Source organism: Schistocerca piceifrons, chromosome X, assembly GCF_021461385.2.
Source record: "Schistocerca piceifrons isolate TAMUIC-IGC-003096 chromosome X, iqSchPice1.1, whole genome shotgun sequence".
NCBI lineage: Eukaryota > Metazoa > Arthropoda > Insecta > Orthoptera > Acrididae > Schistocerca > Schistocerca piceifrons.
This window is the reverse complement of record NC_060149.1, coordinates 926432926-926456112: the sequence shown is the minus strand read 5'-3', so window position 1 is coordinate 926456112 and position 23187 is coordinate 926432926. Positions and strand designations below refer to the sequence as shown.

Here is a 23187-nt window from a genome sequence, read left to right as displayed (position 1 = left end):
CAGCATGCTACCAGTGTTAAAGACTGCGCTGGAGCTCCGTATGCCACGGCAAACTGGCTGACACTGACGGCGGCGGTGCACAAATGCTGCGCAGCTAGCGCCATTCGACAGCCAACACCGCAGTTCCTGGTGTGTCCGCTGTGCCGTGCGTGTGATCATTGCTTGTACAGCCCTCTCGCAGTGTCCGGAGCAAGTATGGTGGGTCTGACACACCGGTGTCAATGTGTTCTTTTTTCCATTTCCAGGAGTGTATATAGACAAAATATTTCCCTGGATATATTTATCTCTCAACTGTAATAACATTACTATTACATTTCTGTTTGAACTAATAGTGTGTCTATCAGACACATGTATAATTTTGAAATCAGTAGTTTCCTAAATTCTTGCCAGTTATTGAGAGGCCTGTTGTTATTGTATGTTTAACAGCCCGAAACGTATTTTACTGATGGATTCCTTCAATGACAGTAGATCGATATTGTAATTAATTTCATGTTTAAATTTACTGATGGAAATGGAAATGAGCGTTTGGTGTCATTGGCCGGGAGGCCCGCTATGGGGCAGGTCTGGCCGCCTTGCAGGTCTTATTACATTCGACGCCACATTGGGCGACCAAGCTGGGAATCGAACCCGGGCCCATAGGACAGCAATCCGTCATGCTGACCACTCAGCTACCGGGGCAGACAATTGATGTGTTGTAATGAGTTATTGTGTTTCTAGTTATTTAAGGCAGATGTCAGTCTGTTGTAGATATCCGCTAATTCTGGGATTCTCTCGTGCTCATTCATGACCGTTGTTGCTCCCGTCTGGGGGTACATGTCGAGCCTGTGTTGGAAACAGCTGAGTGGGCGGGCATTCGTTTTCTGAGCGTAGTTGTTGAATCTCACGAGCTTGTTTGCTCACATGAAATTTTATATTTTATATGCTAAATTATGTGGTGCCTAACATTTAAGTAACCTGTTGTGTGCCATGGTATCTGATTGTTGTCTGAACTCCTATATGAAAGAGTACATTAGTTAGATTTTAGTAAATTGTTCTTCAGCTTGATTACAATTTAGAGTATATAAAATTTAACTCATTTCAGTAAATGTGTGATAGACCACAAGTGCCGCATTTTTATGAATGTTTAAAACTGAAGTATTTATTTTCTCCCAAATGGTAAATTTTAAAGATGTGTGGTAGTTTTAAACATGTGATGGTTTTATTTGTCAAGTTCTCTTGTTTAGAGGTACCAAATAAAATGTTCGGTTCAGCTGTCGATGGTGATTGCCTGATGTGTAACTTTGGTCCAGTCCTACCACCCTACAGTCTATTGTGCTGAGTTTGTTTCGACACTTACCTCTCTCTCCCCATCGGCCCAGTAGGTGGCGACCCATACCGGCGGCGGGAATATCGCTCATCGAATCACACGGCTCAATTATAAAGTAAACATTTAGTGCTGAAACAATAACGGTGGTGGTAGAGGAGTAAAATATTGGAATAATTTACCAGGGTATATCATCATCCCTTTCCCAGAAAGCATCAACAGATTTAAATATTTGGTTGACAAATGGGAAAATGTCAAGGAATATAAAGATAAATGTGAATATAATAGTAACTTTATATGAAATAGAGAGTGGGGAAGGAAAGGGAAGGGCCGGGTGGGAATTCGTGACTCTCCGCCGCATGTGGCATTGTGGTAATACAATGGCGAAATTTGAATATTTATGCCAGATCAGGACTCGAACCCAGATTTACTGCTTCTCATGAGCAGTTGCTTTAACTGCTTTGGGTTTCCGGACAGTCCCCAAGCGACTCGAATTTCCAATTTATTGCATGCTACAGTGCACCATCCTTCGTCTATTAACCTCTTACCCACAAATTATTGATTCCCATGGTAGTTCGGACGATATTAGTGCAGACGCACTGAAACAAACGTCAAGGAGCCGTCGCGCTTTTCCAGAAATGTGCGTATTTGAAAGGTGTCTGTTCTGTCACGCAGGTTAGGTGAGTAACTCGTCTCGGCGATAATTATTCCGGAACTATTCACGATTTTCTCACATTTGACGATAAATTATAACCACTTAAATGTATACGTAAGTAATATGTAAAAAGACTAAGTTATAAAGCGTAGTTTGAAATGTAAATTACTGTAAAACAATATGAAGTGTACCTTTGTGACATTCTGTGGGATATGTTAATATTACTGTTTGTTCACAATAAGGTGACGATCGGCGCGATGGCTGTCGGGAACGGCCGTGCCCCCGCATTATGGCTGCTGAGGGGGAAAGAGGGGGGTGGGGGAGGAGCTGCAAGAGGAAGGCATCGTCGACTGCTACCCGTGTTTTGTACTTAACACGAAATCACAGACGGCACTCGCGGAATTATTGGACGCTTAAGTGACATCTGTGTGGGATCGGGAAACACCTAATTCGTTGACATATTCATGCCCGAAAGTTCTACCTATAACTTACGGATTATTTGTGTATCGAAAACAATGAAAAATGAATGGAGATGAATGTGCGACTTACGACTCTATGAATCTAATGAAAAAAAACTGATATTTGGAATCTGTTGCATTTATTAAACGCAGACAGCAGTAATGTTCACAAAGTGCTATTACGAGGATTGTTCATAAGTAATGACCCACATTTAAAAAAAAAGCCATTAATATACACAGACAAACGTCCTTGTTTCGAACCATTCTGACAGATAGTAGAGCTGTAGTACAGCGCCAAATTGGCGTCTACATACGGCTCACGTTGCAAGCAGCGTGCTGTTATTGAATTCTTGTGCGCAGAAAAAGAAACCGTGGTGGACATCCATAAACGTTTGTGTGCAGTGTATGGCTGGAATTGATAGCAGTACATTTGGGCGATGGATAAAGAAAGTTACAGCCTCAGGAAATGCACAAAAAGAGTTCCATGATCAGCCACGCTCGGGATGTCCTGTCACAGCCACTGCTCCAGACATGCTGAATCGTGTGGATGCCATTATTCGTGCCGACCGGCGCATCACAACTCTACAGTTGGCTCTACAGTTGTCGGTCAGCATTGGAAGCGCGTCTGCAATGATCGAGACTCTCGGATATTCAAAGAGGTGCTCACGATGGGTTCCACGAATGCTCACAGTGGACCACAAGATTCAAAGAAAGGCAATTTCATCTGAATTGCTGTAGCGTTTTGAGACCGACAGAGAGGCCTTCCGGTCACGGATCGTTACGGGGGACGAAATCTGGGTGCACCACTTTGCACCAGAAACAAAAAGGCAATCCATGGAGTGACATCATCCTCATTCACCACAAAAGAAGAAATTCAAGACAACCCCCTCTGCCAGAAACGTCATGGTGACAGTCTTCTAGGATTGTGATGGCGTCATTCGGACTTCCATCTCTTTGGGCCAGTTAAAGATTCTCTACAGCGAACGCGCTTTGAAGATGACGGGAGGTTCAGTTATGTAGTGAAAACATGGCTACTACACCTACAGGACAAGAGCTTTTGCCAGTGGGGAGTACATGCTCTTCCACAACGTTGCCGTACAGCCATAGAACGTGATGGAGACTACGTAGAAAAATAGGACATGGACAAGACATGTTGATGTATATTGTCTGACTCTTAACAATAAATACGTTCTGAGACAAAAATGTGAGGCATTACTTATTGAACGACCCTCGTAATTGTGCCTGAAGGTACTGTCAAAATTATGTTCACTAAAAATCGCTGTCATTTACGTTTGTTTCAATATCATCATCAGCATCATCGCTTGAAGGCATGGTATTGATGATAACTTCATCGCTGGTCGCCAACATTATTCTATCTCGTGTCCAATACTCTTGCTGCAGCTGCTGCACTTTCCTGCAGTGACCTTTCCAGTCCTGTGCACTAATTGAAAGGAAAGCAGTATTAACAAGACACTGCAATCTTTCCTTCGACATGTCACCAGCGACATTATTCTCCCTGAAACTGTGTTTTTTTTTTGGCCTATGCCAATTCTTTCGGATGTAGGTCGCAGCTGTAAGGCGGCCTTTGTGGCCTCTGTTCTCAGCGATTTTATCCACGACTCACACTTTCATGGCTGGTTTGTTTTCCTTTATTGGAGATAACAATTCAACCCTCCTCACAGAGTGTCGTTGCAGTTTATTTGCCCGTCTTGCAACCAGTTTAAAGTCGTAATCCTGAAATCATACTATTGTTAACCTTCCTGCTGCGGTATGGCGCATTATCCATACAGTCACAGAACTGGGTGGAATATGAGTTTACCAATCAATTTGTTTCACCAGAAGGCAAAGTAGAACGGCAGTATAGACGTTTTTAAATTTTAGCTGATATTTCATTTGTTACTGTAAACGTATTTGTTGTTGTGGTCTTCAGTCCAAAGACTGGTTTGATGCAGCTCTCCATGCTACTCTATCCTGTGCAAGCTTCTTCATCTCCCAGTACCTACTACAACCTACATCCTTCTGAATCTGCTTAGTGTATTCATCTCTTGGACTCCCTCTACGATTTTTACCCTCCACGCTGCCCTCCACTACTAAATTGGTGATCCCTTGATGCCTCGGAACATGTCCTACCAACCGATCCCTTCTTCTAGTCAGGTTGTGCCACAAATTTCTCTTCTTCTTTGTTGATGTTCATCTTATATCCTCCTTTCAAGACACTGTCCATTCCGTTCAACTGCTCTTCCAAGTCCTTTGCTGTCTCTGACATAACTACAATGTCTTTGCGAACCTCAAAGTTTTTATTTCTTCTCCATGGATTTTAATACCTACTCCGAATTTTTCTTTTGTTTCCTTTACTGCTTGCTCAATATACAGATTGAATAACATTGGGGAGAGGCTACAACCCTGTCTCACTCCCTTCCCAAGCACTGCTTCCCTTTCACGCACCTCGACTCTTATAACCGCCATCTGGTTTCTGTACAAATTGTAAATAGCCTTTCGCTCCCTGTATTTTACCCCTGCTACCTTTAGAATTTGAAAGAGAGTATTCCAGTCAACATTGTCAAAAGCTTTCTCTAAGTCTACAAGTGCTAGAAACGTAGGTTTACCTTTCCTTAATCTTTCTTCTAAGATAAGTCGTAAGGTCAGTATTGTCTCACCTGTTCCAACATTTCTACGGAATCTGATCTTCCCTGAGGTTGGCTTCTACCAGTTTTTTCATTCGTCTGTAAAGAATTCACCTTAGTATTTTGCAGCTGTGACCTATTAAACTGATAGTTCGGTAATTTTCACATCTGTCAACACCTGCTTTCTTTGGGATTGGAATTATTATATTCTTCTTGAAGTCTGAGGGTATTTCGCCTGTCTCATACATCTTGCTCACCAGATGGTAGAGTTTTGTCAGGACTGGCTCTCCCAAGGCTGTCAGTAGTTCTAATGGAATGTTGTCTACTCCCGGAACTTTGTTGCAACTCAGGTCTTTCAGTGCTCTGTCAAACTCTTCACGCAGTATCATATCTCCCATTTCATCTTCATCTACATCCTCTTCCATTTCCATAATACTGTCCTCAAGAACGTCGCCCTTGTATAGACCCTCTATATACTCCTTCCACCTTTCTGCTTTCCCTTCTTTGCTTAGAACTGGGTTTCCATCTTAGCTCTTGATCTTCATGCAAGTAGATCTCTTTTCTCCAAAGGTCTCTTTAATTTTCCTGTAGGCAGTAAACATATATGCGTCAAATTTGTGATAGAAGTAGTAAATACTGCTAGCAAACATCGAAGTGTAATTAAAAGGTAGTCTCTTGGCGAGATACCGCACCCCATTTTTGTTTCGTATTATCGAATACTTGATTATACAATAGATAAGAGACGTTCGAAATTTGCATACGACATCCTCAAAGTTCTTAATCTAAGTGAGGTACTCTGATTTTAGTTAACTGAATAGTGTTTCTTGGTAACATCAATATGCGCTCCTCTAACTTTTCTTCAGTTTTTTTATTTTTTATTTTAGTGTTTCGTCGCGATTTTTATTCATTAATAATAATGCAACAACAGTGGCGATTGCTCTGGTTTTTGAGAATAACTGCTCTTTTGTAACATCTACTTGCAGCGAGTTCCTAAAATAAACTTGCCCCAGTGACTTGAAGAAATAAGCTTGAGTAAGTTTTTGTTCTAATCTAAGCACCTCACAAATGCTTACGGAATTGTTTACTATGGTTCGCATCTAGGGGCAGCTAGACGTTGGTAGCGCTCGGAGACAAATGAATAACCTTCACGTAGTGCCGATTTTCTCCGCTTCTGGCAACACCAGCGACATCGTCAAGTTACCGTGACCAAACAGTACATTCACCAACATGGCAACAGCCATAGTTGGAGCTAATAAAGAAATAAAATGAAAAACCGTAACCTTTTTCCATTTTAGTAAGTTGGAATGTCTTTCTCACAGTCTTAACTAAATGTGTCAATTATAAAGTAGTAACCTGTAGATGATTTATTTCCGCTTGTTGCTTTTGTATCATGTTTTCCAGTCTTTTCAGTGTGCTCTCAAACTCAACGCTGTCATCAAGGAGACTCGTTCGAATAGAACGGTACTTCTTTTTCACATGCTCTGCTTCCATCATGTTCATCTCCACACGATGTATCTGGTTCTCTAGCGAGCATACTTGCTGTTGAAACACAAGGTAAGTGAGAAACTCGTTGCGGCGATTATCATTCCGAAACCATTTCACCATTTGCTCACCTTTGACGACAAATTATCACCCAAATCTTTTCTTTGCGTAGAAAAAACACTCTGAAGTAGCTCTTGGTACTCACTTGCGAGTTTTTTCATTCGTCTTTGTGCCTGCAAAAAAGCGGAAACGTGAAAACATTTAACATCAAACCGAGGTAACGAGTTCCGGTTAAACTGGTGCAAACACCGTACTTACCACCCTTGATTGGTGTCGTAGCACGTCCAGCTTCTTCTTCAGGCCGCATATTCTGTCATCAAGTATTCCAGCAACTTCATAATTCTTCTTTCTCCTTAAGACGTACACTCCCTTGGCATTTCTATAGTTAGACTTCACAGGAAGTTCATCACACTGAAAGCAAATTAGACATTCATGGTGACAAAATATATTGTGTATATTTAAATATTGTAAAAAATTAACACAAACAAAAAGCTAAGAAACAAATCTGTATTAAGTATTACAGAAACCATCATTAACACTAACTCAGGCATTGTTTTCAGTTATTTCTGAATTTAACTGAGTTTCATCAAACTAACACAATTATTTTTTTTTGGATCAGTAAAGAGGTAGCTGTTAAATAAAAGTAGTGTTTTAATAACTTAAAATGTTAGTAAACATACTTTAGAAAGTACTTGTGTTTCCTTGTATAAATGCGTATTGTGTGTGGTGTGATATGGCCAGGTTCTCGCTGCACTCTCACAGGTCCATCTTGGAACATTGTCTACAAGATCTCAACTGGAAGTAAGAAGACAAACACGACATTCCAACAGCAACACCTTGTCATCTCATTGAGGTGATGTGGGCCTGTAGGAGGCTGGGATCATAACCCAATACATTGGATTTAAGCTGGTGCCAGTAGTAAATCGAAGGCGCACATGCTGGTTCTGAGAGGCGGCATCATAAACACATTCATATCTGCACTATTGCTTCTGGCAAGTAGTCATTGTTGAACATAATGTGAAGTCCAGAGTGTACTCAAGATCTTAGCCAGAGAGGCATGTTAGTTTCTCAATGAATGTGGTAGGGACAACCCTAGCACCGCAACTATTGATGTGCGGTGTTGGTCTGGTGTATTTTCATATTATCATACAGCTACAGGGTGACAATTATTAAACTATATCAAAAAACGTAAATTAGTTACGGACTACGGCGTGCACACACTTTATCCAACATGAAAACGTCACTACAGATATTCAGATTCAGGTTATAGGTTATAACATGCTCCATATGCCTGCCGTCATTGATGATGACGTGACGCAGACGAATAGCGAAATCCTGCATTACCCACTGAAGTGTCGGAACATCGATGCTGTCGATGACCTCCTGTATGGCTTTTTTCAGCTCAGCAGCGGTTTTGGGGTTATCGCTGTACACCTTATCTTTAATATAGCCCCACAAAAAGGGGCCGCATGTGTTCAGATCCAGAGAATATGGCGGCCAATTGGGGCCCATGCCAGTGTCCTCTGGGTGCCCCAAAGCCAGAATCTGATCCCCAAAGTGCTCCTAAAGGACGTCAAATACTGTCCAATGTCGATGGGGTCGAGCTGCGTCTTGCACGAATCACATCTTGTCGAAATCAGGGTCACTTTGGATAATGAGGATGAAATCATCTTCCAAAACTTTCACGTACTGTCCGGTAGTCACTGTGCCATCTCAGTGATTATTCTTTGATTGAACATTACACTCCGTAGAGTCACCTGTTGAGGGCGAAGAGGATTTTCGATCGCGAAATGCGGATTCTCAGTCCCCCGTATGCGCCAGTTGTGTTTATTGACAAACCCATCCAAATGAAAGTGGGGTTCCTCACCAAACCAAACCATACAGTTCTCATCATGCCCCATGGCCAACTGTGCAGTTTGAACGCCCTAACGCAAACCGTACAGAAGTTATGACAATTTTATTTCATATAGCTCACTAATTGTCATCCTGTACATGCTACCTATTGAAAGAAGGTCTCGGGCAATTTTTATGAAATGGCTCCCATAAGAGAGGGTCAAAATAAGAAAATCCACAGATATTCCTTTGGTCAGAAAATCAAACAGCATACCCTCGTGGACTCAAAAGGATACGTTCATGAGATTTCTCGTCGATGGAGCTGGTTTCAGTTTCTTGGATGGTGAGAACGATGATGTGTATTTCATACCATGCACGCTTGCTTTGTTTTTGTTGTTACCTGATCCGTCTCTATAACTACGTGGCACAGGAATGACAGTTCTCATGAAACAGTATCAAGTGCGTGGGACAGGTTCAGTCTTCTGATTTTGCGACCTTTTTCATGCCTTGACCTCCAGTATGAACAAGTCTCATAGTATGGTCGCTCATGACAAGAAACGTGCATATTGCCCACAGATACGCTGAGTTCATTAGCAATATTAGGGGTTATATTATATTCCTAGAGTCATCATTTAAAGCCAGTTCTTGAAACTTTGTAAGTAGGCTTCCCAACGATAGTTTACTCCTATCTTCAGGAGTCTGCCAGTTCAGTTTCTTCAGCATCTTTGTCACTCTCTCCCAAGGGTCAAACAAATCTGTGACCATTGACGCTTCCCTTCTCTGTATACGTTCAGTATCCCCTGTTAGTCCTATTTGGTGGTGGTCCCACACACTTTAGCAATATCCATTTCGCTAGTGTTCTACCAATAGACCGAAGTCTGCCACCTGCTTTATCCGCTACTGAGCCATCGTGATCATTCCATTTCATATCCCTACAAAGTGTTACATCCAAGTATTTGAATGGGTTGATAGATTCCAACTGTAACCTACTGATGTATTGTCACAGGATATTACTTTTTTTTTTTTCTTTTGTGAAATGCACAATTTTACATTTCTGAACATTTAAAGTGAGTTACAAATCTTTGCACCACTTTGATACCTTATCAAGATCTGATTGAATATTTGTGCATCCTCTCTCACAGCACTTCATTATGGATCAACTTGTTATTATAGATATGCCCTCAAGGTCATTAATCCTTTCAGACCCTCTGGCTATAATTGTGAACTTTAACTTTTATTGTGTCTTAGTTGCAGCAGAAGTATTTTTCCCACTGGAAACCTGAGGTACACATTTGTGAATATTCAACCTTTTCATCGTGCGCAAGTGCTGCCAACTGTTGGGCATCACTATGAAAATATCAACAAGGCAATATAGCAGTGCACAGCAGGTCGTGAGTGCCAGAATACATGGATGAGGTTGGTTCACTGTATTCCACTGAATAATTGAATATTTTTATTTTGCATGGAAATTAATGACTGATCATATGTTATTTATTACAACAGAGAATAATTCGTAATTAGTTATTTTAACCCATAAAATGAATCCAAGTGTACAAAGTATGTTTTGAAAACGGGTACGTATTTTTGTATCAATCTTGAATCTAAAATCATTAAAAAATCACAAAAGAGCATTACCACTTAAAGAAAAATTTTCCTTCCTCCAGAAAAAATTTACGTCAGGAAGGGTTAATATACAAAATGAACAGCAAGGGTTCCAACGTACTTCCATGGCGCGCACACCCAAAGTCACTTTTTCATCTGCTGATGACTCACTACCTTCCTGCTAAAAAACCTCAATCTGGTCACAAATGTTGTTTGATACCCAATACGATCCTACATGGGATAATAAGCATAGACGTGATATTGAGTTCAACGCTTTTCGGGAATCGAGAAATACTGCAGCATCTTAACCTCGCCTTGCTTTCAATACGTCATGGGAGTAAAGTGCAATTTGGGTTTGACATGATCAATGTATTTGGAATCCGTGCTGGTGGGCGTGAAGCAGGTCTCTTGTAGATTGGTGTCACCTGTGCTTTCTACCAACTACTGGGCACGGCCTTTTGTTCAAGAGATCTATGATAGATTATAGTTAAAATACGGGCTAACTCAGCAGTAAATTCAGTATAGAAACTGGTAGGGATTCCACCGGTTCCTGAAGGTTGTTCAATTTAATTGTTTTGGTTCTTTCTCAACATCACTGACTCTAATATCTAGAGCACTCATCTTTGCAGTGGTGCGAGAATTCAATTTGCACAATGCCCTTGGATTTTCGGGTGTAAATAAACATTTAAAAACGGAGTAGGTCAGGGTACTAAAGCCTTCACTTGGTTCATAAAAAGCTAAATCAAATTAACTAACTAATTTTTCCTGTACATTTGTGACCATAATTTCCATTTGTATCACCGTATTATTTATTTATTTATTTATTTATTTATTGTTCCGTGGGACCAAATTAAGGAGAAGTCTCCATGGTCATGGAACGAGTCAATACATGAAATTATAACACGATATTAGAAACAGATAAAATGAAATATAAAAAAACATATTCAGGTGACAAGACGTAAGTTTAAATGAAGAAAATCAACAATGTAACACTGGAATTTGCTTAATTTTTTAGCTCTTCCAGGAGCTCCTCGACAGAATAGAAGGAGTGAGCCATGAGGAAACTCTTCAGTTTAGACTTAAAAGAGTTTGGGCTACTGCTAAGATTTTTGAGTTCTTGTGGTAGCTTATTGAAAATGGATGCCGCAGAATACTGCACTCCTTTCTGCACAAGAGTCAAGGAAGTGCATTCTACATGCAGATTTGATTTCAGCCTAGTATTAACTGAATGAAAGCTGCTAACTCTTGGGAATAGGCTAATATTGCTAACAACAAACGACATTAAAGAAAATATATACTGTGAGGGCAATGTTAGAATTCCCAGATTTTTGAATAGGGGTCGACAAGAGGTTCTCGAACTTACACCACATATAGCTCGAACAGCCCGTTTTTGAGCCAAAAATACCCTTTTGGAATAAGAAGAATTACCCCAAAAAATAATACCATACGACATAAGTGTATGAAAATATGTGAAGTAGACTACTTTTCGTGTTGAAGTGTCACTTATTTCAGATACAGTTCTAATGGTAAATAAAGCAGCATTTAGCTTCTGAACAAGATCCTGGACATGGGCTTTCCACAACAGCTTACTATCTATCCGAACGCCTAGGAACTTGAACTGTTTCGTCTCGCTTATAATATGCCTATTCTGTTTGATCAAAATATCGGTTCTTGTTGAATTGTGAGTTAGAAACTGTAAAAACTGATTCTTACTGTGATTTAGCATCAAATTATTTTCCACAAGCCACGAACTTATTTCATGAACTACATTATTTGTTACTGTTTCAATATTACACACAAGATCCTTCACTATCAAGCTGGTGTCATCAGCAAACAGAAATATTTTTGAATCACCTGTAATACTAGAAGGCATATCATTAGAAACAGCAGTGGCCCCAGCACCGACCCTTGGGGAACGCCCCACTTAACAGTGCCCCATTGGGACTGAACATCACTACCACTCTCAATATTGCGGAGAATTACCCTCTGCTTTCTGTTCTTAAAGTAAGAGGCGAACCAATTGTAAGCTACTCCCCTTACTCCATAATGGTCCAACTTCTGCAGTAATATTTTGTGGTCAACACAGTCAAAAGCCTTCGTTAAATCAAAGAAAACACCTAGCGTTCGGAACCTTCTATTTAATCCGTCCAAAACCTCACAGAGAAAAGAGAATATAGCATTTTCAGTTGTTAAACCATTTCTAAAACCAAACTGAACATTTGACAGCAAATTATGTGAATTTAAATGCTCCAGTAACCTTGTATATACAACCTTCTCGATAACTTTAGCAAACACCGATGGCATAGAAATAGGTCTAAAATTGTCAACTTTATCAGTGTCTCCCTTTTTATAAAGTGGCTTCACTACCGAGTACTTTAATCGGTCAGGAAACCGGCCACTCCGGCCGGCCGGTGTGGCTGCGCGGTTAAAGGCGCTTCAGTCTGGAACCGCGTGACCGCTACGGTCGCAGGTTCGAATCCTGCCTCGGGCATGGATGTGTGTGATGTCCTTAGGTTGGTTAGGTTTAATTAGTTCTAAGTTCTAGGCGACTGATGACGTAAGATGTTAAGTCGCATAGTGCTCAGAGCCATTTGAACCATTTGAACCAACCGACCACTTCTAAAGGAAAAGTTACAGATATGGCTGAGAACATACATAGAACAATACTTCAGTATTCTGCTAGATACCCCGTCATATCCATGAGAGTTCTTGGTCTTTAGTGATTTAATTATTAACTCAATCTCCCTCTTGTCAGTATCATGGAGGAGCATTTCAGGTAACAGTGTCGGAAAACTTTTTTCTAAGAGCGCTATATGATTCCCTGTTGGGACTAGGTTTCTATTTAGTTCACCTGCTATATTCAGAAAGTGATTATTAAATACTGTACATATATGCGACTTATCAGTAACACGGACATTCCCACTACGCACTGATTCTATATCCTCAACCTGTCTCTGCAGACCAGCAACTTCCTTTACGACTGACCATATGGTTTTAATTTTATCCTGAGACTTAGCTATTCTATCTGCATACCACATACTTTTTGCCTTCCTAATTACATTTTTAAGCACCTTACAATACTGTTTGTAATAGGCTGCTGCATTTAGATTTTGACTGTTTCTAACGTTTTGATATAATTGCCACTTTGTTCTACAAGATATTCTTATCCCTCTAGTCAGCCACCCAGGCTGCCTGTTTGTGCTAGTACCCTGTTTTAAACGTTCTAACGGAAAGCAACTAACAAAGAGCATGAGAAAAGTCTTGAGAAAAGCATTATATTTATCGTCTACTGTATCAGCGCTATAAACATCTTGCCACTCTTGTTCCTTTATAAGGTTTACAAAGGTCTCTACAGCAACTGGATCAGCTTTCCTGAACAGCTGATGACTATATTTAACACGTGTTGCAGCACAAAAATCTTTTAAAGTTAAAATTTGTGCATCATGATCAGAAGGCCATTCACCTTTTTGCTAACAGAATGCCCTTCTAGTGATGAGGAATGAACAAAAATGTTGTCTATGGTTGTTCTACTGTTCCCTTGCACTCTCGTTGGAAAGAATACGGTTTGCATAAGATTATATGAATTAAAGAGGTCTACCAGCATCCTCTTCCTTGCACAATCACTTATACAATTAATATTGAAGTCACCACATATAACAGTACCTTTTGTATTTCCTATAAAGTGAACTAAGAACCTCCTCTAGCTTTAGCAAAAATGTTGTGAAATCGGAGTCTGGGGATTTATAAATAACAACAGTTAGAAGTTTAGCTCCGTTAAATTTAACCACACCTGCACAACATTCAAACACCTTTTCAGTGCAGTACTTTGAAACATCAATTGACTCAAATGGGATGCCGTTTTTCACATACGTGGCTACTCCCCCACACCGCAAAGAGCTCCTCGAAAAGCTGCCAGCCAACCTGTATACCAATAATTTCAGAGTCAACATCTATAAGCAGTTCACAAACTTTATCTCTAATACCTTGTATATTTTGATGAAATATACTAATTCCCTCATTACTCGGATACCTAAGCTTTGTCAAAAGTGATTCCCTTGTTAGAGAGACTTCCCTTAAGCAGGAATACCTATCAGCTGACTTCAATCTAAAAAAGGTGCGGCTCTAACACCCACTACTGCAGGAATTTTCCCATGAGTGATCCCACCACCCCCACCTATGCTGTCACCTATAAGTAAAACCCATCCTGCTGATAGACTCCACCGACACCACTGAAATGTGACTCATGCTTTCTGTCATCAGCGCACCCCCAAGTCTCATGTTATTACGCCTGACGGCTGTATTAAGATGAGGCCGATCGTGACGCTGAAACAATTCCACGAAATGCACATTCGTGTTGCCAGTCTGAGTGGCTATCTTTTCCAGGTCACCATCTATGTTATACTCCCCATCCCTATCAATACTATTACCAGCCCCACCCACAATCACTACCTGATCTTCTTTAGTAAAATCCCTACATAACCCACCTATATTAACAGTCACCTGAGCCAACCCTGCATTAGGCTTCAGAATGCTGGTGTCCTGGTACTCACTCCCCAACACTTCCTGCAACTGCTGGCCTACACCTCTGCCATGAGAACTACCTAACAGCAGAACCTTCTTCTTCCTCTTCGACTTTGCAACTGTTCTAGGCACAGTAACTACTGAGGTCTGCTGCATACTTCCTACATCTACAGCTACTAGAGATTCCTCTCCACTAGACTCTGACAGTTGGTCATATCTATTGTAAACACCAATAGTAAAACTATCTGAAAATCTTCTTCTCCTAGCAGATCTCTTGCCAACAGCCAGCTCCCATTCCCCAACCCCCTTCTCCCTCCTGATCCTATCTAGCTCCTCCTGTGCGTTTTTCAACTGCACCTGAAGGGCATAGATCTTACGCTCCTGCTCCTCTATCAACTTACTCTTGCTACATAACCTGCAGTTCCAGGAGAGGATCTCACCAGAATGCCCACTGGCTTCCCCACTGCATTCCCCCCCAGTGAAAATACTTCGAACAAGTCTCACACCGCAATCCACTACTCACGAACCTACGGCAAAGCCCACACTTCTCACTCATGGTAAAATTTTACTTTTTCTAAGTTCCGCTACTACAATAAGAAGATGTTAAAAACCTGACTACAATAATCACAAACTTACTCTACAAGGGAAGTAGCTACTATTATTAACAGTATTAATAAACAACAAATGTGAATATAACAAAAGACTAATACAGAAAGAGAATAAAAGTCTAATGACACAGTAACGAAGCTGAAAACAGTTCCCAAAAGGTTCTTTTGAAATTATTTCACCAGAAAACACCAAGAACACCGGTTGAAGACTACTAAAGTTCCTAAATAAACCACTATACACAAACAATTAATTAGTACTCAGCTTTCGATGCGCCGCTACAGCTGCAACTGGTCAGTGCGGAATGTAAACACAGGTAAGAGATTAAGTTGCTCGATGCAAAACACTCACGAATATCAGGTCACAACACAAGAAAGGCGGAGTGATGAAGAAACCACTAATAAGTCACTTATATAGTAAATATCATCACAAAAACCTTTAAAATATGTATCTGAAACCTAAAAATATATGAAAACTTAGAGAGCGATCTCACACGCAGACACTCGCTTATGACGTCACACCAAAGATCTGCTAGACTAATGCTGCTAGAATAATGTTGCTTCTGCGTAGTCTAATAACTTTTTCTGAGATCATATAGGAGGAGTGTTTGCAAAGTAATGAATCAAAGGAGAAGAGCAATCACATGCTCATTCAGGTAATCAGACTTATTCCAATGGACTACTTTCTATGTACTTTGAGCTACTTAGATCTTCATTGCTATGACTTTCAAAATTGTCATCCACGTACCAAGAATCCCATGAAATGTCCTACAGTTTTCGTGATAGAATTGTATTAACAACAAAAGTTCTCGTCCTGTATGTAATTATATACTTTTCTTGTAACACGCAGATACAGGGTGACAATTATTGAACCATATGAGAAAAACGTAAATTCGTTACAAACTACTGCGTACACGCACTTTATTCAACATGTGACCGTCACTACAGATATTCGGATTTAGGTTATGACATGTTCGATTTGCCTGCCGCCATTGGTGATGACGTCGCGCAGGCGAATAGCGATATTCCGCATGACCCGCTGACGTGTCGGAAAATCGATGCTGTCGATAACCTCCTGAATGGCTTTTTTTCAGCTCAGCAATGGTTTTGCTGTACACCTTGTCTTTAATGTAGCCCCACAAAAAGGATCGCATGTATTCACATCCGGATGATATGGCGGCCAATCGAGGCCCATGCAAGTGACCTCTGGGTGCCCCAGAGCCAGAATTCCATCCCCAGGACGTCGAATACTCTCCTGCTTCGATGTGGTCAAGCTGCGTTTTGCATGAACCGCACTTTATCGAAATCAGGGTCACTTTGGACAATGGGGATGAAATCATCTTTCAAAAGCTTCACATACAGTTCGGTAGTGACCGTGCCATCAAGGAATATCGCACCGATTATTCCGTGACTGGACACTGCACACCACACTGTCACCCGTTGAGGGTGAAGACCCTTCTCAGTAGCGAAATGCAGATTCTCAGTCCCCCAAACGCGCCAATTTTGCTTGTTGACGAAGCCATCCAAATGAAAGTGGGCTTGGTCGCTAAACCAAAACATACAGCGCATACTAATTCCCATCATACGCCGCGGCCAACCGTGCAGTTTGAACGTCCTAGCGCAAACTGTTCAGAAGTTATGACAATTCTATTTCATATAGTTCAATTACTGTCACTCTGTATTTGAATGACTAGAAAGTAGAGGAGCAGAGGTATAACCGAAATTGGTGTTATAAAATACAGAGCATTGGCTATGATAAAATGGGGAGTACCCACTGCCATGTACTTCACTGTGGTTTGCGGAGTATAGATTAGATCACTTGGGCAGGAATCGGGAAAAGAAATTTACGTGGCCTTACTGAAGAAATCATCCTGCAATTTTCCTTAAGTGATGTAGGGAAATGACAGAAAAATTCAATCAGAACGGGTAGGGAGTAGTTGAATTCTAGTCCTCCCAAATACGCGCTGATTGTCTTAGCTACTTTGGCCCTCACTTGATATTCGGTAACTACAGAAGTAACTAGCAACTTGTTACTCATCTTTTCTTTTCTAAAATGGTTTGTTTTGATATACTGTGCACTATAATTTCTCTAAATCTCTAAACAGAGTTCTGCAGTTATATAGGCAAGCTACTGCAGTGTCAGCTACTTCTACGTTTGGTTTAGAGATGGTATAACTCATAAACTCTGTTTTGTTGATGATCCCTTTACAGATTACGACTATGTGATTTCTTCTATTAAACAATAGAAGTCATGAAGACTATCGAAAGGACAGGAGGAAAAGCTACTACTGCTACAGCAACATGGAAAATGCAGAAATACACGTCAAAAACAAACTTATAGAATGTAATATTTTGGGCAGCGTTGGCAACTCCATCTAGAGAAAGGGAATTTAATACGAGGAAGGAAACTAGAGTGTACAGCCCAGAAGGCACTGGCAGAGCGACAGCCTTTAGCATAACTGCTATTCTCATATTGTAGGATTAAGAGCAGCTACAGCGGCAACGAGAAACTACAAGACGTAACAGTAGATTTGTGAGTAGAGACTAAGAGACAACACAGACTCTTACACTCTTCCTACCATAATTTTAACAAATCACAAAATATAATTTCCTAGTCACGACTCACTGAGAACCTCTCAACTGATTCCCTGTGCCTTTACATCAAATTTTTATTTTACATTTTTATTTATTTATTGTCCGCCTTTAAGCATATACATGCAACTGATGTCGTTTTGCTTTCATACACAAATACATGTATACATTATGAGAAATATACGGTGAGATACAAAGGGTCATTACAATCACAATATAATTTCTTCAGAAAACAAACATTACATATTGTCACATCGTAACCACACTCAGGTCCATATCCGAAAGCAGGTCGTCAGTGAAAGACACTTATCCCTAAATGCATGTTTATTATGAACACCAAAGTACAGCCAGAACGGAAATGACCACCTGGACAGAGAGTACAGATATTTATACACACTTAGAATATTCCAGAATGGTGGCATTTATACACACATCGAATATCCCAGAATATACAAACATCAAAAACATAAGCTGTTTCAAGAACCTTCCAGACCTGATAAATACTAAATAACAAAGGATTGCCGTTAGTAATATTTGCTGGCCTGCCAGTGACGGTTACTGCTGCACCAGCTTGCATACGCCATGACTCGCGGCGCTGCTCCCTCTCCTGGATGACACCAGCCTTGAACAAGATCTTGTCAGTTGTCCTCTACATGACGGCACTGGTGGATCCCCATATTCTGGTCATGTTGTTTCAGCCTCTTCGCTGTGACGAGTGTATAAGAGGAAGCCCCTTTCGTCCAAGTTTCATGATCGTGAAGTGGGTCTTCAGTATCCTTGAACCTCCCATTGTCAATCTGCATCTATAGACTGTAGTAGGGTTTCATACGGAGGACCTGGAGGACGTCTCTGCACTTCTATGTTCTTGATGAAGAGTATTAATCCTCCACTTCATATACAACGTCTGACAAGCGACAAAGGATACGTTACAGCACAAAGTAGCGCTTCAGTATATTTTCTGAGAGTCCCACTTTCTGCACAGGCATAAAAATCCATACCAAACTCCTGGACTGTATCTCACTGGTTGGCGCTTGAAATTACAACGCTCACGGTCTGTTTCCTAGGCATCCAGGGGGTACGTAGGCGAGTCAGCAACCTTGCTTCTTTGGTCCTGGTGATGAGGTGTTTCACGTAGTCGTCCTGAGTATCGTCTGGTTGAAACGGGAACAGCGTATCCATTGTTGTTTTTGCCTCGCGACCGTGGAGTAGAAAGAATGGTATCCTGCTGCACGGTGTTGCACGCAAATGTCACAACGGACAATTTTTTTCCCAACATCTCAGTCCAACATCAATGTATAGAGACAGAATATCTGTCAATGCCTTATTAAATTGTTCTCTTAGGCTATTCGTCTGTGTGTGGCAAGCAGTTATCCTGGGAGTGACATCACAACGTGAAATCACCTCTGATACAAGTCTAGAATGGAAAACTTATCCATGAACAGAGATCATCACACAGTGTGCTCCATGCTTCAAAGTGATATATTCTACAAGAAACATTATAATTTCCAGAGGTCCAACAGGCGGCACAGCTTTGGTGACAGCATAGCAGGTTAGAAAGTTAGTGGAGACTATTATCCATCCATTCCCACTTGTCAACTTTGGGAACACCCCCAAGAGGTCGATTCTAGTTCTGCTGCAGGCAGGATTGTAGCCAGATTCCCCATAGGTAACAGCAGTACGTGCTTCCATCTTTGGCGTTCATTACAGTGGCTCACATAGTGTATAATGGCTCAGTGATACCTGTGTCTGTTTCTGCCTACATCTTCACAAATCCCAGCTAACTAGACATTGCAGCGTACCAGTAATACTCAGATGTAGATACTCTGTAGATGACTTGGGATGAAGAGCAACCATTTACACCCTACTAGATCGTAATTCCTCTTATACAATGCTCCATTTATTAATTGAAATTCTCCTTTGATCGGTTCCTCCTTCTTCAAGGTTTCTGTGGCTATCAACAGTGCTGGATCTTCCTTATGCTCAGCAGCAATGTCATTTAAGCAGAAAACTGAGATTTCATCCACGCTGCTGTGTTCTGCTAAAGGATTCCTTGAAAGATTGTAAGCGTCCTTGGGTTTGCTTCCACTTTTATATACCACTGTGACATCGTACTTCTGAAGCCTCAGTGCCTCAAGCCTCTTGGCAGTTGACTCGACAGACCCCTCAGGCTAGTCAGCCGACATAGACAATGGTGATCCGTTACAACAGTGAATGGTTTGCCAAATAAATGCATACCAAACAACTACAGAACTGTTTCGTGGTAGTGGAGTGGTTTATCTCGGACTTGGAGAGTATGCTGGACACATATCCTATAACCTTTTCAACACTTCCCTGAATTTGCACTAGAACTGCACCTACCTCATAACCGCTAGCATTGGTGCGAAATTCTGTCTCGGCATTATTGTCATGGTGATGATGCCGTGTGGCTAGGGCCTCCTGGCGGGCAGACCGTTCGCCTGGTGCAAGTCTGTCGAGTTGACGCCACTTCGGCGACTTGCGTGTCGATTGGGAAGAAATGATGACGATAAGGACAATACAGCACCCAGTTCCTGAGCGGAGAAAATCTCCGACCCAGCCGGGAATCGAACCCGGGCCGTTAGGTATGACGTTCCATTGCGCTGACCATTCAGCTACCAGGGGGACACATTATTGTCATACAATGCTTGGAATGGAGAAGATGTTAGCGCCTCCTTACGGACAAAGAAAGATCTTTCTTGTACCTCGTTTCAGGAAAGTTTGACATCTCCCTGCAGTAGTTCTGGCAAGTGGTGTTCTTGTTACAGAAGTCCATCATGAATCGCCAGTAGTATGAGCACATTCCGAAGAAACTTCTCATATCATGGATGTGCCGAGGAGTCGGAAAAATCTGTAACTGGTATTTTCTCTGGATTTGGACTACGCTATCGCCATTCCCTAGATGCCCCAAGTTTTTTATTTCTTGGGCGGTGAAGTGGCACGTTTTCGAAGTCAGGCAGAAGCCAGCAGTCTGAACACACTTCATCTCAGCTGTTAGGTGGCTTAGATGTTCTTCAACTGTTTTTGAAAGAGCAAGTGGCAATATCATCGAGATTGCAAAAACGCGTCGTCCATTTAAGGTCTCGAAGTACGTTGTGCATCAAACGTTTGAAGATGACTGGAGCAACAGCCCAACTGGCGTAACTTAAAAAAGATTTGAACACGTCTCACTCGCTTCACAGTCCAACACCGTGACCACATAAGCACGACACCGTCGTTTGTTTTGTTTTTCACTCAATGTTGCACTTCTTAAGCTTGGACCATTCACTGTTTCTATTTTGCTTTTTTTCACATTCCACTACACCTTCTTCCAGTTTTCATGCTTGATCTGTATTCAGTTTTTGACGTGCTGTCCACTGCGCTCTCTTCCCAGTAAATCTGAGGGGGATGCAATTATGAGGTTCCCCGTGGGTCCATGCTGATTTGTGAACAGAAGCTTATCTGTCTCAAGGAAATTAATTATATCCGAACTTAGAATATGTCAAGAATTTTGCAACACAACGGTGTTAAGGATATGGATATGCAGGTTCATTCTCTTACGCTTCATATATACAAGCGTCGCCTGCGCTTCTTACCAGCTGCTTGGGACCTTGCGCTGCGCGAGAGATCAGCGATAAACGTGAGCTAGGTACGGGCCAATGCCACTGCGTACTCTATCGTAAACCTGAACTGGGGTTCCCTCCGACCCTGGTCACTCGTTTGTTTTCAACTCTGTCAGTTGCTTCTCGACGCCTGGGATGCCTATTTCTATGTCCTTCTTTCCGGAGTTTGTCGATGATCAAACGATGGTATACCTGTATGATCTTCGTAGGTGAACGGTTTTTATAAACGCGAAATTTGAAACTTCAGATTTCATTTTGTTACTTTCAGTTGCCACAGCAGACTGGTACACGAGTGACTGGATAGAAACATTCGACTCAGTGATTTTACATAGGAGCAGAACTTTCTCGTGTTCTGAGTAAGTTCCTTCGCTATGATATGACGGTGGAAGTTGTATGCTTCACTCATCAACTCTTCATATATGCATGGATTTCTAGCAACTTTTACTTGTCGACATTTCCACAGTCTTTTTAGATCCGAGAGTGCAACAAAGTCTGTTTCCTCAGGCGTTTCTGAATTTTGTTGCAAAACCATCGCGGCGCTTTTCCGTCATTAACCCACTTACTCGGCCCATTTTTCTCCCATTTAAACTTTTCCCATAATTCCTCTATGTCCATCCTATCGTAACTAAATCATGTCCACGCACTGCCTAATGAGGTTGCTATCAACTGCTTATTTGCTCTTTCCAGCATAAATACTCCCCTAGCCTTCTTGATGGATTTATTAAATCTAGTAACTATCGTCCCTATGATCGCATAGCACTCCGTCTTCAGGCCACAAGTGACCCATCGGGACCATCCAACTGCCGTGTCATCCTCAGCTGAAGATGCCGATAGGAGGGGTGTGTGGTCAGCACACCGTTCTCCCAGTCGTTATGATGGTTTTCTTTGACCGAAGCCGCTGCTATTCGGTCGAGTAGCTCCTTAATTGGCATCACGAGGCTGAGTGCACCCCAAAAAATGGCAGCAGCGCGAGGCGGCCCAGATGGTCACCTATCCAAGTGTCGGCCACGCCCGACAGCGCTTAACTTCGGTGATCTGACGGGAACCGGTGTATCCACTGCGGCAAGGCCGTTGCCCCTATGATCGCATCATGATCACTAATTCCTGTCACTATAGTTTGTAGATATGAGGTCTAAAGCATTGCCGGTATGCATGGGTTGTCGAACTAGCTGCTCAGGTCCGTTTTCTGAAAACATGTGCAGAACTACTTCACAAGATTTTCTGTCTCGTACCACATGCAATGAATCGATATCTGCCCCAATCTATACTCGGTAGACAATCTTGTAGGTAGGGAAACCACAGCTATAAGTAGTCATCTTGGTTATTAATAAACCACTTCAACTGTATTTAGTCCTTTATTATTGGTTTTTCATTCTGACCCAAAATTAGCTCTTAATAGTTTTCATTTATTTTCCCCTTAGCAATGGATCACTATGGTAAGATTTGTTTAGGACCCATCCACTATATTGGAATCTGGCTATTTTATTCTATGACACACCACCATTTAGTGGTGTTTTGTTCTGATGGACAATGAATGTTGAGTGAAAAGGTTCTGTGCTTTCCCACTCTAATATTTTAGTTATGTGAGTACTAACATTTTGATATACTCATGTATAAGTTTTTAATATTTAAAAAAAAATTAAAATCTTAAAACAATTTACCATAGCAGTGTGTACCTCAAGGTTTTTATTCTTTCTGAATTTATTGTTATACAGATGTTCACCTGAAGATGTGGTTTTTAATGCCAGAAAACCCAGTACTGATCCAATAATGAAGGCCTAAATATAGCTGAAGTAGTTTATTAACACCCAAGATGTATACTTGGTAGGTTAATG

General features: G+C 41.4%; 1 protein-coding gene and 1 pseudogene across 1 annotated transcript in view; both read right to left on the bottom strand.

Annotated features, from left to right (window-relative positions):
• Positions 1–23187, bottom strand: part of LOC124722785 (outer dynein arm-docking complex subunit 3) — a 341284-nt gene that overhangs the window by 257713 nt on the left and 60384 nt on the right. Inside the window, exons 3-5 of the mRNA XM_047247919.1 lie at positions 6841–6993; positions 6654–6755; positions 6394–6579 (exon numbers count right to left, since the gene is read on the bottom strand). Coding sequence (XP_047103875.1) covers positions 6394–6579; positions 6654–6755; positions 6841–6993 — 441 coding nt within the window. The remainder of the gene's footprint in view (positions 1–6393; positions 6580–6653; positions 6756–6840; positions 6994–23187) is intronic.
• Positions 22311–22428, bottom strand: LOC124723751 (annotated as a pseudogene).